Below are 17,580 nucleotides of genomic sequence, written 5' to 3'. Positions count from 1 at the left end.
GAGAGAAAACTTCTGAAACCAAGGCAAGCGAAAATCAGATGAAGAAGAAGGGAGATTATAAGAGTCACGTGATGGTCAACGACCAAAATTAACGGTCAACAAATGAAATCCGTTAAAAGGTAGTCTTTTGTAAAATTTATATTGTATAAGGTAGTTTTTTGCAAAAACTTTTACATAAGGTAATTTAAAAAAAATATATATATAAATTAAGTAGTTTCTTACAATTTTACTAATATTTTTTACAATTTCCCAATTAGTTTTTGGGCAATTAGTAAAATTCAATATATAAAAAGTTGTCGGCGAATATTAATTTCAAAACACAATTCGTAGAATTTCCCACTTGCCACCAGTCACCACCATTTCTTTCTCTCTCCCGCTTTCATTCTCTCTCTAGTTCATTGCTTCCGTCGACTACTAAGCAAGAACAGTCGACGTTTCTCCTCACAAATTCCAGAAAAACCCATCTGACTTTCACTTTTCTTCTTCAATTTCTTACACTGCTGTTTTTCTGTTACTATGTAGCTTACTCAAATCACAAACAATTCAATTTTACACATATTCATCTATATAATTCCCCAATATTGTACCTTCAATGCTTCATTTTCATACCCAATTGAAATTCCCTAAAACCCTAAAACTACCCACAATTTGATCGCTCTAAAACCCCTGCAATATAATGAGAGTGATTTGCAAATGTTGTTTGCGAATTGTTTATCTTGTTGTTGATGGTGAGGATGATGTCTCAGTCACTCCCACAAAACGATAATTATAATAGCAACAACAGCAGCAACGGCCCACAAAATCATCATCACCATCACTACCATAGTCAACCAGCTCCGCTTTCTTTTTCACCTCCACCCTCCTCCCTTCATGCCGTGCGCATTAATTCTTTCCAAAATAAACTTGTTCCGGGCAGGGTTCGGCTTTCGGATATTTCTCCGTACGACGGAGCCTCATGTGGGGCTTACCTGAAGGCAGTGGAAGCTCTTTCTGGGTCCCTTATGAAACATAATGCGGCGGTTATTGAGCTCGGAAGCAATGATGCTGCAATCATGCGGTGCGGGTTGGAGTCGGCTAAGTTGTATTTCAGGAATAGGACTGGGACTGTTGGTAAAGGAGACAGAGCTGTTTACAAGTATAGGGCTGGAAGGTACTTTTAACTTTTGCTCTTACTTGAATTTCAGCTTGATTTGATGTCTTATTGGTTGTCACATGATGGAATTTGATTGAATTGTAGGACTAGTTTAGAAACTAGGAGCCTTAATGAGATAAGGGTACGATTAGCTTGTAAGATGTGCAGTTTATTGTGGATTGATTTAGACTATCGTAGAGACAAGTATGTTTTAATGATATGATTCGACGCCTAAATTGAGCTTATAGTTTCTGCTAGGAGAAGCTGATTATGGTACCATCTTAGCATTTTAGTGATTTTTGTTTTGTGGTTCCAACACATTATCAAATGGGATTATATTGACCTTTGATGGTGAGATTGCAATATGACCCTTGGATTCTGTAAAATAACATAAAAGAACCAGTTTGACATTCAAATCTACTTTCATGAACTTCCTTTTTTTTCCGTGTTTGAGTGATGTAGATGATTGACGAATGTTCTAGGAGGTGGAGTTTCTGCGCTGATGGAATAAAATGTTTTGAATTATTTAATTCTATAAGCAAAAGGGATTGTGCCTCGGTTATCTAACATATGAAATCCACATTAATAATTGTCTTGAAGGCTGGGGGGTGGTGGGGGGGGGAGGGGGGGATTCGTACAAGGTATTCCAACTTTGTCTTAATTTATAAGTGTCTATGCTTTCAAGGCCAACATGGTGTTGTGGTTGCCAACAGTAGCTGATACTGAATATAAATTTTGTAAGGCTATTGCAGTGGAATAATACTTTTAGATGCATTATGATGGCCAAAGTGTTATTTTGTAGAATATTCCGGACTAGTTCTGGCTTTCTGCCTTTTGGAGTTTCATTAAAGATCATATATCCCACATAGATGCATCTCTCATGAATCATGATTTGGACAAACCTCAAATGTGACTCTTGGAGTTTTGTTCGTGTAAATGTGGGCACTGCCTTTTTTTTGTTATCCTTACCTTAATAAATAGCTAAAGTGTAAAATATGTCTTTCTTTTTTGCTTGCTTTACTGATCTTATGCATGTAAATATGCATGAATGCCTATTGATTTATGTTGTGTATGCTTACCTGAATTACGAATTGAGAAATGACACTTGATCAACTTTTGTATGAAGGACTTTAGAAGATAATGATTCTTCTCCTCCGTGCATGGCTGAAGTTTTTAGATGCTTGGGTAAGATTGCTCGTGCTGTGTTGTGTGCTATTGCCAGGCATCTCCGTCTGCGTAGCGAGTAAGTAGCTGATCATACCTTTTTGTTCTTCCACACTCTCCTCCTTTGTATAGTTCCTGTTCTTTCTAATAGCTGTAATTTTCTTTGAGCAGCATCTTTAACCATCTGCTTGATGATAATCCACTACCTGCTGGTGAGGAGTCCTCCTCTATGCTTGTCGCAACCTATTTTACGGCTTCTTTGCAAAATGGAAAAGGGACTATTAGTGGGGGGAAATCATCTGTTAGTTTTGAGAAGGGATTGTTAACTCTTGTGTCGTCTGATGCTCCCGGCCTTCAGGTAACTGGACCCTTTATTATGTTTTCCTTTAACAAGCATTACAACTATATTTGTCGATTACTCATTTTCCTACATTCTTTTATGTTGCGCTCTTATTTGGTGGGTTTAATGTTTTTGCTTTCCCTCTATATAGTTTGTGGTCCTCAAATGATTTCCATCAGCTGTTTGTGTACTTAGGTCTGTGACCCCAATGGTCGATGGTACCTGGCAGATAGTGGGTTAGGTTCCAGTTCTGTTTTGTTACTGACAGGGAAGGCACTTAGTCATGCTACAGCTGGCCTTCGTCCTACTGTCTCACATCGTGTGGTTGCTGATATCTCTTCAGTTGCTGGTGTTGGTGCTGGAAGGTATTTGAAACTGTCTTCGCTTGAATAATGACAGTGTAATTAGACAGGGTTTTCCACTGTCAACTCCTTTTTCCATGAAAAGGGCATTAGAGAAAGAGGGGGATGATGGAAAGAGTAAATCTTACTTCTCTGGTGCTCAATATTGCAGGACATCATTAGCCTTTATGCTTATGCCACAGAGCAATGCCATTTTGGACTGTTCTTCTATTACTGCAGCCGGTCATGTCATTCCTCACAGTTATGCTCCCATATCCGTAAGCCAATTCATGGATGATCTTTGTGCTGAAGAAGATGCTTTGTGCAATCACACTGAAGATACTTATGTAAGTCTTTTTTTAGGAGGCTCAAGCTTTGCTAAAAGAAGCATTCTGCTAAACATTGAATAGAGGGGTATGTTAGCTAAATTAGAATTGTTGAAGGGAAACCAAACTCTAGATTGTTGTGTGACCAAAACCATGTAGGATAAATATATCACATAGTATATTATTTGATTTGGCACGTCTAAAATATTATTTTGAAAGTTGATTCGGAATGATACTCTCTTGCTTGAGAAATTATTAAGGTGGTCTTTTACTAATTGATTACTCATCCATGTTCATATGGTAAAAAATATAAAAAAGAGAGACTATAGGGAAAAAATGATAGTTGGAATTGGTGGTATCTTGGTTGAGAAATTGTTAAGGCATTCCGTTACAAACTAAGTACTCATCCATGTTACATTTTGTACACAATGTAGAAGAAAAAATACATAAAACAAAAGGATAGTTCAGGGACTTGGACTGTCTTGGAGCTCCCATGATAAAAAATAATGAAAATAGAACTTTAAAATTTCTGATGTTCTTTTCCCTACTTTCTCTTATATAGAATGAATCATTTGTCTAACTAACTTCTTAGCCTTCTTGAAATTTCTTTCCTATCCAATTTGTGTTTTCAAATGCCATGTCCTATTTGCCAACCCCTACTAGGTTAGTAATACTAAGCTGGTTCATTTACCACTATTTGTGTAGCTGAATTGCTTAGTAGTGGTAAATAGGGAATGGAAACATAAATTAGTTATAAAGGAAGCTTCAAGTAGAGATAGAATCTAAGGAAAGAAAATTTTCATGAAATTATCGATCTTTAATTTCATTTATTAGTTATTATGAGAATTCCAAGCTGCTCGAAGTTGAATTATTTAGTCTTTTTTTGTATTTTCCATTTGTGAGACTCTGAACTTCATTTCCATTGTGAACATGAATTAGTACTTTGTTCGTAACAGTCCAACGCATAATAATACAGCAGTAGAGTCCTTGGAGACCGAATTTTTGCTGGAAATCAAATATATTCTCTGGTGTCAAAGAATCCAATGTATTTGGTGACCCGTCTTGTTGCCTTTATAGTCCCTTTGCAATTCACCTCATTATGAAAAGAAACAGCAGATGAAGTGGAAGTCATAGTTGGGCGTCCAAGCACCAACAAGTTTTATGCATAATAGCTATATACAAATGACAAATCAGAAAGTAGTTTTAGGAGATAGAAAAGAAAGTTCTAGATTTACAAGAACGAAATTTAACTCATTACCCTCTATAGTCACTTCAGAACGTATCAAGTTAATATGATGGAACATTCTCATTACCCTCTATAGTTACTTTAGACCGTATTGTCTATTGTGAGCATGATACTCTTGTCTAGTTTAGAGTTTTTATGAGTGCAAGGAAAGACAACAATTAATTGCGTCAATTGATTTTATTTGTTGGCTGTCTAGAAACTGTATCAAAGGCATAGATTGTAATGTTTACAGTCTTATCATTTCACTTTTTCCATATCTTATTGTCACAAGTTTGTATTTGGACATGGCTATTCAACCAAACTATCTAATCAAGTTTCTCGCACCAGTTTTGATTTATTGGTGAATTTGGACTTCTTAGGGGATGGATTAACTACGTTACCAATTAAATAACGTGAAGATGTTTTGTCCTTTCCCTTTGGATGATTGCTGTGAAGTAACTCTAAACAAGAAATGTGATTATATATTCTTGATTTTAGGGTCAAGCTCAAAAGCTTGGTTTTCTATAAATGCTTGGTGAATTATTTGAGCATGAGTTACTCGCAATCCTGAACTTGTATCTGAACACGATATTTATTTCTGGATAATGGATTTTGTAATGTTCATTTCTGGGTAATGGATTTTGTAGTGCCTATTAGTTACATATCGTGACACCAGGACTACCCTATATACTTTAGTTGCTTCTATGTGTTCCGCTTTCTACTTTCTTGGGCCTTTTCTTTTCTTGACTTTTGTTGTCGTAAATCATGAAATGGAATAGGGTCATTTGGTTTAATATGGGTGCTTTATAATAAATTTTGAGCTTAGCGTTCCGCAAAGCCCTAGTATGCAGCGTAACCTGTGATTTTAAATCATGTAGTAAAAGCCATTATGAGTTCATATTTTCTAACATATTAGCCATTACCCCATTGTGCTAGTGCAGTGAATTAGGCTCATTGAGTTTGTGGTTGTTTTAAAGAGGAGTATAAGGAGTTATTATTTTTTGCCCTTTACTATAATTAGTTTGATATTAAATGAATAAAGAGATTGAATTGCGTGCATTGTATTAAAAGAGAATTTAAATGTGGAGATGAGATTAAAACAAGTTAGTAGGGTTCATTTTCAAATAAAGCACGAGGCAAAATGAGCATAACGACCCAAAATATAAAATGAGGCTAATTGAGAGGTACATTGAGACTATAATCTTTTTTTAGTGTGTGTTAGGATCTAAAAGTCCTAATAATAAGCTTTAATGTATCCTATGAGAAATTAGATATATTTTGAGCTAACAAGTTGCAAGGCGATGTCCCCGAAATGAGCTGGAACACTGTGAACTGTCCTTTACATTGTGACCATTGTCGCAACATCTGCAAAGAGAAATAAATGTTTTGGCGACTGCGGTAACAATTGCCATGTCGCAAACACAGCACCTCGCAGTGTTACAAATCGTTTTTGCTGACATCTCAATGTGAATTGTTAACTTGAAATAATCCATTTTATCTTAGTAATTTCAATTTTTTAGAAGATATATTCAAATCAAAGATATTCTAGACTTTTTAGAACTTAATACACTTTAAAAAAATTAAATAGTGGCTAATATGTTAAAATAACAACTTATAAATATTCATAACAAGATTTTGTGATTTGGTAAGATCAAATCAGAATCCTTTACAAAGCGATCGTGTAATAGAAGTGTCTCATGTTTATTCCATGGGCTAAATGCTATTTTATCTTATTTATTTTTATTAAGTATTGAATGATTTATCATTCACTATCCTCAGCCCGTGTTACTTTTGTGTTATACAAAGTGCCCTTCTCCATCAGTCACTATCTCACACACATATATATATGGGTACCTTGATAAGATTAGAAACTCAAAATTTTGTCATCTTCATGTCACTGAATCAATCATTGTCTTGCGAATGCATTCCATATACGCTACTATCTCTAAGTTATTGAATCTGTGTAATGTTATGTAGCAACCCAAGTAGCGAACTGCATTCTTGTGTCGATCTGTAACTCATGCAATCTTCTTTCTCTGGATTGTGAAATTAGGAATTCAGATAAATATGAGTTTTGAGAATATTAGAAAGAATCCTATTATAGGTAACTGAGGGCAGCATATTTCCCTTGTTTGCTGGTTTCATGATGTTTTAAATCTTTGGACTTTGGAGCTATCAACTATTGAGTAGTTTCATTTGATTTTAGGAATTGAATTTGGTAAGCGTGCACATAGAACTAGACCAAGCTAAACTTACAATGTACTGTGCTGAGTTTAATTTGTCTCATGCAATTTTCTGAACGAAGACAACTTTTTGAGAAATTGAATTTGCACATAGGAATTGAATTTGCATATGCTACAACAAAGAATTGTTGTGATCATGGTCTCAAGCCTTCTTCATATGGGAAAAATAGAAACTATTGTTAAGAAAGATTGTGCTAGTGAAGAGTTACAAAGATTAGGCATTGAAGACTGAGATCGAAAACTTCATTTTTTGAGAAATTTTAATGGATAATGGATAATGGACCATACATATTTTATTATTGTGTAACCTCATTTGTTGTTTTCAGAATCATTCCACAACTATACAATAATGACATTCCATTACCTCATTGCCATTAAGTGACTTTCACCTAGGGTGGGATTTAGGAGGGTCGGATATACGCAATCTTACCTTTGTTAATGATAAAACTAACATAAATGTTGTTTTCGATAGACCCTTTGTAGCAAATGTTAGGCGCAAATTCACATAAATAAGTACACATGATTGGTGAACCATTTCACTTTAGTCCATTATAATCTGAAACTCAAGAATTATAAAGCTTTGGCCCCATTGAAATATAAACATATTCTACGATATTTTTTCTCTCTCTCCCTAAGCTATGACACCTAATATATAGTCCTGTTAGTTCCTTCGCACAGTGACTAATATTTTTTGGTACCTACACCAAACAAAATTTTTGTCATTTTGTAACATTGTGCATTTCAGGTGGAACAAAATCATGTTAACAAGGAGCCGTCATTGAGAAGTGTTCTTTCTGATCCCATATCGTAAGTGTTCCCCCCTCTTTTATTTAATAGTAGTATGTGTTTTTGTTTACTTTATTATTGCTTTTTTGCTGGTTCTTTCGGTTTTTGTTCTTTAATGTTTCACTGCTACATTTCCGGTGTAGTTTCAATGAATTTGGTTTTCAAAAACCTTAAATGAGTGAAACTCTAGCCGACCTTAATCTTTTGGGATTAAAGCTTTTAGCATTGTTGTCGTTTAAATGTAGTTAAACTAAAGTGATCAGCGTTAGCCTTTCAAAACTAAAATTTTAAATACGCTATTCTTAACTTTAGTAGTATAGTGAGTACGAGTCGATCCCAAAGGAAGTGTTAGAGCTGATTTGTACTTTTTTCTAATGCCTACTACATAACAAGCTGAACTAAAATGACTGAGTTAATTGTTTGCCATAAAAACATGTTTTTAGAATATTAATGATAATTAAATGCGCAACCGGGTTATTTTGATCACTAGTTCATTGATCAAATGTAGATGAAGTTGGTAGGCTTGATGAACACAATAATTACTGGGTTGAATGGGGGAATTAGTTTTATCTTTTATCACATTATTATCCCCTTCCTAACTGATACATTTATTTGAAAATATTAAGATTCCCTCTCGGGCTCATCTAATACTATTAATTAATTGCTATCAACCTTAAAAATTCAATTAGATTTATTTTCTTAATTAAATACCTACTTTCGTATGATAATTTGGTTACAATCTTAAAGCTAGAATAACGATTCGTTGAATAAAGCTTAGAAAACTTATTATAAAACTCTAATACTAGATCTTTCACATAGTCAACATTATTAACCTAGCTTCTAGACATTTAATCTTATATTCAACCATATATTATATGAAATCATATCAATCCAACCATTAAGATCTACATTTGAATAAGGAACTTTTATCTAACATCCTTGCCTAAAAAGATCTACTCACTATTCATAGAAGTAATCAAAAAGCAAAAATATAAAATATTCCCATTATGACTGCCCCAAAAGAAACATAATACTTGTGAAGAATCTCATGCATATGTGAAGAACCTTTGGACAACATTGTACGTCCTATGTAAAACAAAAGCCTTGTTCATGGTGGTACATAGCACGTGAGGTTTTGTGTTTCGGTAAATCAGTGCAAATGCGACCCAACAATGCGTCCTCCTTAATCTCTTGTTGTATACCCGCCCAACGCATGAAACGTCTCAACACCAAGGTCCCCAACTCAGGGATGGATATTTAAATAAGGCATGAGCAGCACGGTTTGTAATTCTAGTCTTGTAATTTATCTAAAAATCAGACCAAAATAATTTACTAACCCATTTTCTGTTGATCAGCCTCGACCTCTCTGCTCTATGAATTTGAGGCTTCGTCGATTTGTCTAAATGGTGAATCGTCGGCCCTACAAGTATTGTCGCTAGCACAACGACTATGAACTTCGTTGGATAAATCGACTTACCCTACAGTGTTGGACCCGAAATAAACCAACAGGAGCAAGCGTTGCATCAACATCGTTCCAACACCTTACCTAGAAGCATATGCTTTGATCACGAATAGGGTCTCAAAATTAGGTATCCCCAACACATGAGTCTCACTCAAAGCCTTCTTTAATTCTACAAGATAGTAGTAACCTCAAGTCCCAAAGGAAACTATTTTCCAACAAGAGTTGGGTCAAATAATGGCATATCTCTGATAAATCGCCCATAATATCCCATGAGGCACAAAAATCCTATCAGTCTCTCAAATTTTAGGCACAGTCCATAGTGATATTGCATTTTGTCTTAGTCAACTGACACCTATAATTGAAACCAAATGCCCCAAATAAGCTATAGATTCCTTCCATACTCACACTAATGAACATTAACATATAATTATTGTTGTGCCAATGTGGACAACACAATAGAGAGATAGTAAACATGCTTTTACAAGCTCTATATACTAAAATATCATAAAAGATACCAAGATAAAACATCACAAAAAGGATTTATAAAAATATCATTCATCAATGATTCAAAAGTTGTGGGAGCATTAGTTAGGCAAAATTGCATCACCAAGAACTCATGATGACCTTCACTAGTTCGAAAAGCGATCTTATGAGTGTCCTCTTCACAAAGCCTTATTTGATGATCGAGTTTAGAAAAGATTTTGGCACAATATGATTCATCCAATAATCATTTATAACCAGTATAGGAAAGTTATATGGCACCACTTCCTTATTAAAACACCAAAACGCTACAACCCACCCTATTTTTACTTTTTTACCAAAAGAACCGGGCTCAAGAAAGTACTTTTAAGACAGCCTAATTATTTCAACAAGCAGCATATCATCCACTAACTTTTCAATCTCATCTTTCTGAATCTGAACACTAATTGGGTTTCCCCCCTTCTTTGAGAATAAGCTTGTGGTCATTACCTTGAAAAACCATTGCAACACTCATCCACAACACCTTTAAAGAAACCGAGAACATTCACAATTAAATTGTCCTACATCTTCTCCACCTATGGAACTTCTAACTTGTTTAATTCCACGAAATATCACACCTCCTTCCTACTTAATCTCTTTAATCAAGAAAATTTTTTACCTACCTAGTGCGAGATCCCCTTTCAATGTTATGTTCTTACTCTCAAGCTGAAATCTCATCAGGTATTCTTTCCACTTTCCAACTAATGTATATCTTCCCCAACTTATCTTGCCACTACATTAAAATTCCTAAGTTCTAAAGGAAGAAATTTCTCGGTTATCGAAACAAATCCCAAGTCGAACAATGCATTCCTACACTATCCATACACCAAAATCGCCTTGTCATCACCAAGAGTAACCCCAAAGCCCTCATTTCCTTCCAATCACAATTCCATTTTTCCCATTTTGCCCCAAGAAATAAAATTTTGAGCCAACCCAAAATACTCTATAACCATTAACCATTACCTCACTTCCATTAATCTTCCCCTCATACTTTCATAGTTTAGGATTATCTATTCGAACAACACCATTTAGTGAAACACTTAAAGGGGTCGAAGCAATGTCACACGATTCACGATTCGGTTTAATTCGTTGTACGGATTCGGATTTGCGATTCGCTATTCGCTACTCGACATTTATGTTGTTCGTTTGTTTAGGTTGTTTCGTTCGATTTTAATATCATTTTATATTTTATTTAAAATGTCAAACATTTAAAGATAAAATAAAGTCACAAGATAAAGAAAAATTAAAATAATAAATAAGAAGGGAGTAGTACAGCTGTCAAGTACAATTCTAAAATAAATATAAAAAAAATTTAAACTACTTTCGCCTTTTTTAAAGGAGTTTTAATCTTGAGAATCGTGTATGCTCGGTACACCAAGAGTCTTGACTCTTGGAGCACTCTCAATGGTGAATAAAAAAAATTTCCTCACCAATCTCTCTCAACACTTTTCCTTTCTACTACATCAAATTTTGTGTGGAAATATTTACTAATCTAATTTATCCCATCAATGAGAAAACAAAAAAAATTCCTCACTACTTTCTCCCTCCTACTTTTTTTAACTCTATCCCTTCTTTTTACTCTCTTAGTTTTTATTTTAAAATTTAGTTTGAATGGTGGAGTCCTTGTGCGGAAGTCCCAAAAATTTCCACTCCCTCGGAGTTTTTTTAGAAACATTTGTATGTTTTTTTGTGGGTTTTTATTAATGGGAGTAAAAACCTCACAAAAAATTTCTACTCAAAGAAAAGTTCCACACCAATGGGAGTGGTCTTATTCTTCAATTTTTTTTCACGTCTTTCTAGAAACCTTCTATGTCTTCTTCCTGCCATAATAGAGGCCTTTAATAATCAAATAATACCTTTTCCTTCTGTGCACTGTAGATGTCTAGTAATATCTTTTCCTCATAGCTTTGCTAGACTTTTCTTTCTGCTGCCCACTTTTCTCATTTAACAACGCCGAAATTGATTCGTGCCCATTGGCGATTGAACTGGCGAATGAACCCCATTCGGGTCGAGTGAACCGAATCGTGATTCGTGGGTAAAACCACCGAATCATGTGACACTGGGTTGAAGGGTGTTCCTGCACCACATAGTTCTCATCATAATTGCTAGTCTCACCATTTGCCTCTTTTGTTACCACAAGTAGCAAACTAAGTCCTTTTTCCTTGCATTGGTGATTCATGTTCCACTTATGATCACATTTGAAACATATTACTTTGACCTTTTTTTCTTGATAAACAAACTCCCGATTGCGATTAATACTGCTAAATTGTTGTTTGTTTTATCTTTAGTTTTTATAAATAGTACATTTCCTTTTATCATTAATAGTTTTAATTAAAGTTTTGCTAGTTAAATATAAATCTTCTAAGTTTATCATCTAATCTTTTAGTACTTTTCCAAAATTAAACCTTAAAACAATTTAAATCTTTAATTCACAATTACGAGAGAGTTACTAATCTAAATTTGCGTCCATTTTAATTCGTTTTGATCTCCTAAACCAATCCGTACAAAACTTTCATCTATACCCTAGCCCAAAGAGATCTACTCACTATTTATGGAAGTAATCAACAAAACAAAAATGTTAACCTAGTCATGGTACTAAACATGAATGAATCAATTATAAACAATAAACAAACAAAAAATAAAAATATTTTTTATAAAGAGAAAAAGTGAATAAAAACTAAATGAGACTAGCAGAATGAAGAATTATGAATGCCAAACAAATTTAAAATTGAATAAGTAAATCTCTCACAATTTACAATGGAGAAAGTATTGAAAAAAAACTTTAATTATGTTCTAAGTTAGATAAGATAATAAACCCAGATAAACTATTTATATTTACCTAATAAAAATTTAATTAAAACTCATAATAATAAAAGAAAATGTATTACTACTGAAAACTAATGATAAAATAACATACAATTCAAATGACCTCTCAAATCATTCGGCAAGCACGTGCGCATCAGCGTGATTCAGGACAATGCAGACCACGTTCGACGACCCTTCGTATGCCAAGGTTGATGGGTCTCGACAACTATTTCTGCACAATATTCTTCAATTAATCCAGAAATTTCGACCATTTTGACTTTTGATGACACATCGAGTATTACTTTTGATGGATTGTCTATCTCTCGACATGGAAGTTCTAAATAAATTTATTTTGGGACTTTTGTTCCTTTACTATAAATTACCGTATTGTCCAAAATAATTCCAAAAACAAATAAAATCATCACCGTGTATAGAACTCAGTTGTTTTGCTCTACTTGATTGATGTGCAGGGGTACATTTCTCGAAGATGCAATGGTTGTCTCATGTGGACACTCATTTGGGGGTCTCATGCTGAGAAAGGTTATTGAAACGGTAATATCTGATTACTATATTTCATAATTATAGACTAGATGGTAGTCTGCTGTATTTCATCCTATTAGGCTATTAGTCTTATATTTGCCTGGTTTGCAATGTTTGGAGGCTCAATTCCTATTATACATCTATATTTTTTTCTTAAAAAAATCTGAGTACATCTTTTTGTTCATAATACCATGGGAAATCTTTTGTTTCTGTTCTTTGGTACTTCTTGTCTATCTTAAAATATGTTACCTTAAGGAATTTATCTATCTCACTGTATTTTTGTGGATACATGTGTCATCCCTAAATTCCATGTGCTGTTTTTGACATTTATTAGAAGCAACAGAAACAAAGTAACTAATAGTGCCCGATGTAGTTGTTCTTGATGCCTTATCTAAAGGTTGAGTAGGTGGAATATATTTTTTTTCAATTAGTTAAAGGAGGGAAAATGCAAGAACGCAAACCAGTCTATTTTGATATTTTCACGTAAGCCTGCAAATATCTTGGGGTTGGGAAGATGATATTTTCGACCTTGGGAGCATCACTTGATTCTTATATATTACTGCGGAAATGTGAATCTGTCTTTAGTCTAAGTTTATGCAAGTGTTTCAGAAAGTATATCCCGAAAGTTAAGAGTGCTGAAAAAATTAATATAAGACTCAAGTAAGATTGGATGAGATTATCTTTTTGTAAAATGTAAGGATGATTGAGATTTGGTAGTCACAAAAATAGCTGTGCATTTCCTGTTGTAATTGTTATGTAGTAATATCTTATCTTATTAGACACCATTGTTTCTTAGGCTTTGGGCATGGGGTAATCAATACATTTGGTGAAGGCGAGATTGTACAATTATGTTTGTTGGACATTAGGAATGGCGGAAGCGTGGTGAATTTACTAAAAAGTTGCAATTTTTTTTTTGGGACAATAGCCTCATACATGCTGTTTTTCTATGCTATTTGTGACTCACACAATGAGAAGTTATGACCGCTGATTATTTGCCTGACAGTCCAGGTGCATGCTATGTCACATGGAGATTGACACCCAGTCATTGATTCCGAACCATGGTATTCTCCTTTAATTGACTTCTATGTTCGCTTTTCAGCTTTAATTTATTAATACTTAATTAAAAAATTGTCTTTGCTTATTATCACTATCTCACTTAGATAACCTTAGTACTAGAGAAGGACTTCCTTTCATTCAAGGACTTTGTTCTATGCAATTGAGAATAATTTAATCCCAATTTACTTTCCTTTGCGTTTTTGAATGACTTTGTCTTTTGTCATTGGATGTTCTTCATGCAGCTTTAAGAGCTGCTGCTGCAGCAGTAAAGCATGAGGATGATCGAAGACTTTTCCATAATGCAGCACTTAGAAAGCGACGAAAAGAAATTGGTCATCAGATAGATTTGGGAAGGAAAATTAATAATAAGGTACTATTGTTATAACTAGCTTTGTTGCTCTCTTGTTTTCCTGTAGTCAGGTTGTTAGCTGTCTACATTTTGCGGTATGCAATGTTTTTTTTACACATTTAAAACACTGTAAATATCGGTTTGTTATTTGAACACCTTTACAACGCAACCAGTATGATGCGATGCTGCCTTGTTTTTACACTATGATTCAACCTACTGGGATTTTTTATCTCAGACTCTCACAGATATTTGAGCTTATATGAAGATTCTAATATCTTATTGATTTGATTTTTGCGTGGCCCTAATATCTATATTTTAAGGAGTTGGCTGCCTTATTTTTTCACCCTTAATATACCTATGATTTTGTCTTAGCTTATTCTTGCTACCCTTTTTTCCAATTAATTTTTTTTATAAATATTGAGTGCTTAAGATAATTGGTTCATATGGGGCATTTTTCTCCCAGGACATGGTTTATGACTGGTGAGGGACTCTTTGGCCGTATCTTCCTTTATGGGTATGGTTTGTTGTCCGTCCCTCCCCAAATCATGATCATAGTTTCTTGCCCGCTTATGGGCATCCTTTATGGGTATGGGGTATGGTTTGAAACCTGCTTTCATTTTTTTTCCTTAGGGTGTAGATTTGGTACCGAGGAGTCTCATTTTTTTTTGTTTGATCCTTTTTGATGTTCCTTTTGCAAAACGTTTCCAGGAGAATGGGATTATTACTTCAGATAGTGGTCTGCAAAGAGCAGTTCAGTATCCATTTTCTGTAAATGAGAAAGTAGTGATCAAGGTGAATTGTTTGATGATCCCAATATCTTCAAGATAGTTTTTTTCCATAATGTATTGACTCTGTAATTCGTGCAGGGGAATCGTAGAACACCCGATAAATTTGTTGGAAAAGAAGCTATAATAACATCTCAGTGTCTTAATGGCTGGTGAGTTGATTAAAACTTTGAATTAAAAGCATGCCTGTTCCAATTTGGTCTCGTTTTAATTAATGAACTGTATGCAAATTGGCTGGAAAATCTTTTGGTGTTAAGAATTGGCCTTCGTACTTTTTTGTCTCATTCAGTGCTACTATTAATTTTGAAAATGCTTGAAAGTTCTCATTATGCATGATATCACTCCAAAGAGTTTATTTGGCCAGCTTGCACACTTCTAATATTTGGGAGAATCATAGTCAACATCAGAACGAGAGATAGCAGTTTTTATGGAATTTTCTCTTCTTAACTCGTACCCAAATAAACATTCCTTTCTAATGAATGTTGCCAGCCCTAAGGTCTAACCATGCATATTCCTTATTTGTGTCATCTTATTCAAACGATGTTTTCCATAGTTTCATGCCGATTAGAATGTCTACCTTGACACATTTGCATGGTTGCGGATTGAGAGATCTGTGTGGCTTAGATCTTACTGTGTCCACTGTTTTCTATTCAGGATTGCAGCCAGCTAATACATTATTTCCCAAGTTCAGCTTCTTTTTCCTTAATTTGTGGAGTAATAGTGGGAGAGGAAGGGAGAGGGGTGTACATTATCTAATCAGGAAAATGCGCAGTAGTGGTTTAAAGAGCATATCAACTGCAGAATCAAACAGTTTGTGACCAATTGGCAGTTAAAACTTTTCGAATCGGAAGAATCTTTTCTGTTAGCTCTTGAGGTTCAGCTTTTAATGTCCATCAAAACCCATAAACTCCCTCACTCGGCAAGTTTTCCCCATCCCTATAAATAGCGCTAACATTTTTCAGTGGCGAAAACTTATGAGGATTGAGGAGTATATATCGTATGTATTTTGTGTGTGTGTGTCAGAGTCTTGTGCTTCTTGTTGAGCATTATAACAGCCTTTTTTCTGAATGCCACATCAGGTATTTGCTCAAAATACTAGGAAGTGGGGAAAGTGTTCGCTTGCAATATAGGTCTCTCCGAAAGCTCACTGATTCACAACGAGAGGATATATGTGGATCAGAGCCTATTCAAGGTAGTAGCAGTGAACATGATTTGTGATTGCTCTGTCCATACTCCCAGTGTTCCCGACTTCGAAACACCCATCAGCCTCATTCCTTGCTGTATCATTATCTTCACGTAAATTGGTCTTTAGGGTAATTAGCTCTGCTAATTATCTATGCTTGATTCGTATATTGAGTGAGCTTTTTTAATCATAATTTTTCTATTTGAATTTGTAGGTGGAACCACAGTAGCTACTATCTTAGGTTGTGTATAGACATTTAAAGAGCTTAAGGGCATTATACAATATGCAGACATTGTACCATGGATCCCTACAAAATTATATTTAGCGTTAGGCCTTGAATCCTTTCCTTTACCTTACCTTTCCATGCGCTGTATGCACCGATTGTTCATTCGTAAGGCCTTGAATCCTAAAGATTGCTTGATTGGGTTGACATTCCAAGTCTGCACCCCGAGCTATATGTTAGATCAAAAGGTAATCATTGACAATGAACGCTTTGCTCTCTGAAATTAGAGAGGGTGCTTAGAGGATGTGAATTGTGATATTCTCTTGGATGTTCATGCTCTAAGCACATTACTGAATAGTAATGTAACACTGGCATACACATAAAGGAATCAAAAGTACGAACTACGTTTTATGTACTAAACCAAGTTGCTGACGGACTTAATCTCTCCAACAATGAGAGGTTCACAACTCTACTTAAAGCTTGACACCTATTTGACTTACGATGTAAGACAAATAGAAAGTTAACGTTGCATGTAGAGTTGTCTAAAATTGAACCGATTAACTAAAATTGAGTATGACCCCATGTGACTCGAAATAGCCTGTATATAAAAGTTAAACTTAGATTGCCAAAATATTTACATATATTTAAAAATCGAAATAACTCGAATTGATATGATATACTTGAAATTCACTCGAACGTCCGAATGGACAACTATAGTCACATCATTCTTAACATCCATAGCAAAAGGCAAAAAAGGACTATTAACTATACCATGCTTTTTTATACGCACAACAAGTTTTACTATAAATGTAACCCTCTTAATACATGTTGTATAAATCATATCAATTGCTTCCATTATTCGTTCTACATTGACTTCTAGCATTTACACTCTTACTTCATAAGCATTCACTAAAGCATTAGACAATGAATATACACACTATAACTATCTCTCCAAGCTAAAGATAATGCACTCAATATTGATAATCTAAGCACCCATTTCGCAATTACTATTTTGACTTAAGCACAGAGGTGGTCTCCACATGCAATTCTCTAGGCCAATTTATGTATGTTAATCTTCTAGTGATCTTGGACAAGCTGGTT

General features: G+C 34.7%; 1 protein-coding gene across 2 annotated transcripts; it reads left to right on the top strand.

Annotated features, from left to right (window-relative positions):
- The first annotated feature begins 331 nt into the window (after positions 1–331).
- Positions 332–16,598, top strand: LOC130804986 (uncharacterized). 2 transcript variants are annotated; one of them, XR_009040119.1, is made up of 13 exons: positions 332–1,150; positions 2,259–2,375; positions 2,468–2,654; positions 2,832–3,001; positions 3,150–3,324; positions 7,517–7,578; positions 12,814–12,895; positions 13,887–13,944; positions 14,182–14,309; positions 14,997–15,080; positions 15,155–15,225; positions 16,153–16,386; positions 16,471–16,598. XR_009040119.1 is itself a non-coding variant. In XM_057669576.1 (12 exons), exons 1-12 carry the CDS (start codon positions 726–728, stop codon positions 16,289–16,291), a joined length of 1,698 nt encoding a protein of 565 aa, XP_057525559.1. In that variant the 5' UTR covers positions 332–725; the 3' UTR covers positions 16,292–16,598. The 2 variants fall into 2 exon arrangements, 1 of the variants encoding a protein (XP_057525559.1); XM_057669576.1 differs by having other exon boundaries at positions 16,153–16,598.
- Positions 16,599–17,580: the final 982 nt, after the last annotated feature.

The sequence above is a fragment of the Amaranthus tricolor genome, chromosome 2, assembly GCF_026212465.1.
Source record: "Amaranthus tricolor cultivar Red isolate AtriRed21 chromosome 2, ASM2621246v1, whole genome shotgun sequence".
In the NCBI taxonomy this organism is placed as follows: Eukaryota; Viridiplantae; Streptophyta; class Magnoliopsida; order Caryophyllales; family Amaranthaceae; genus Amaranthus; species Amaranthus tricolor.
Note: the sequence above shows the minus strand (reverse complement) of the source record. Positions and strands in the feature narration are given on the sequence as shown.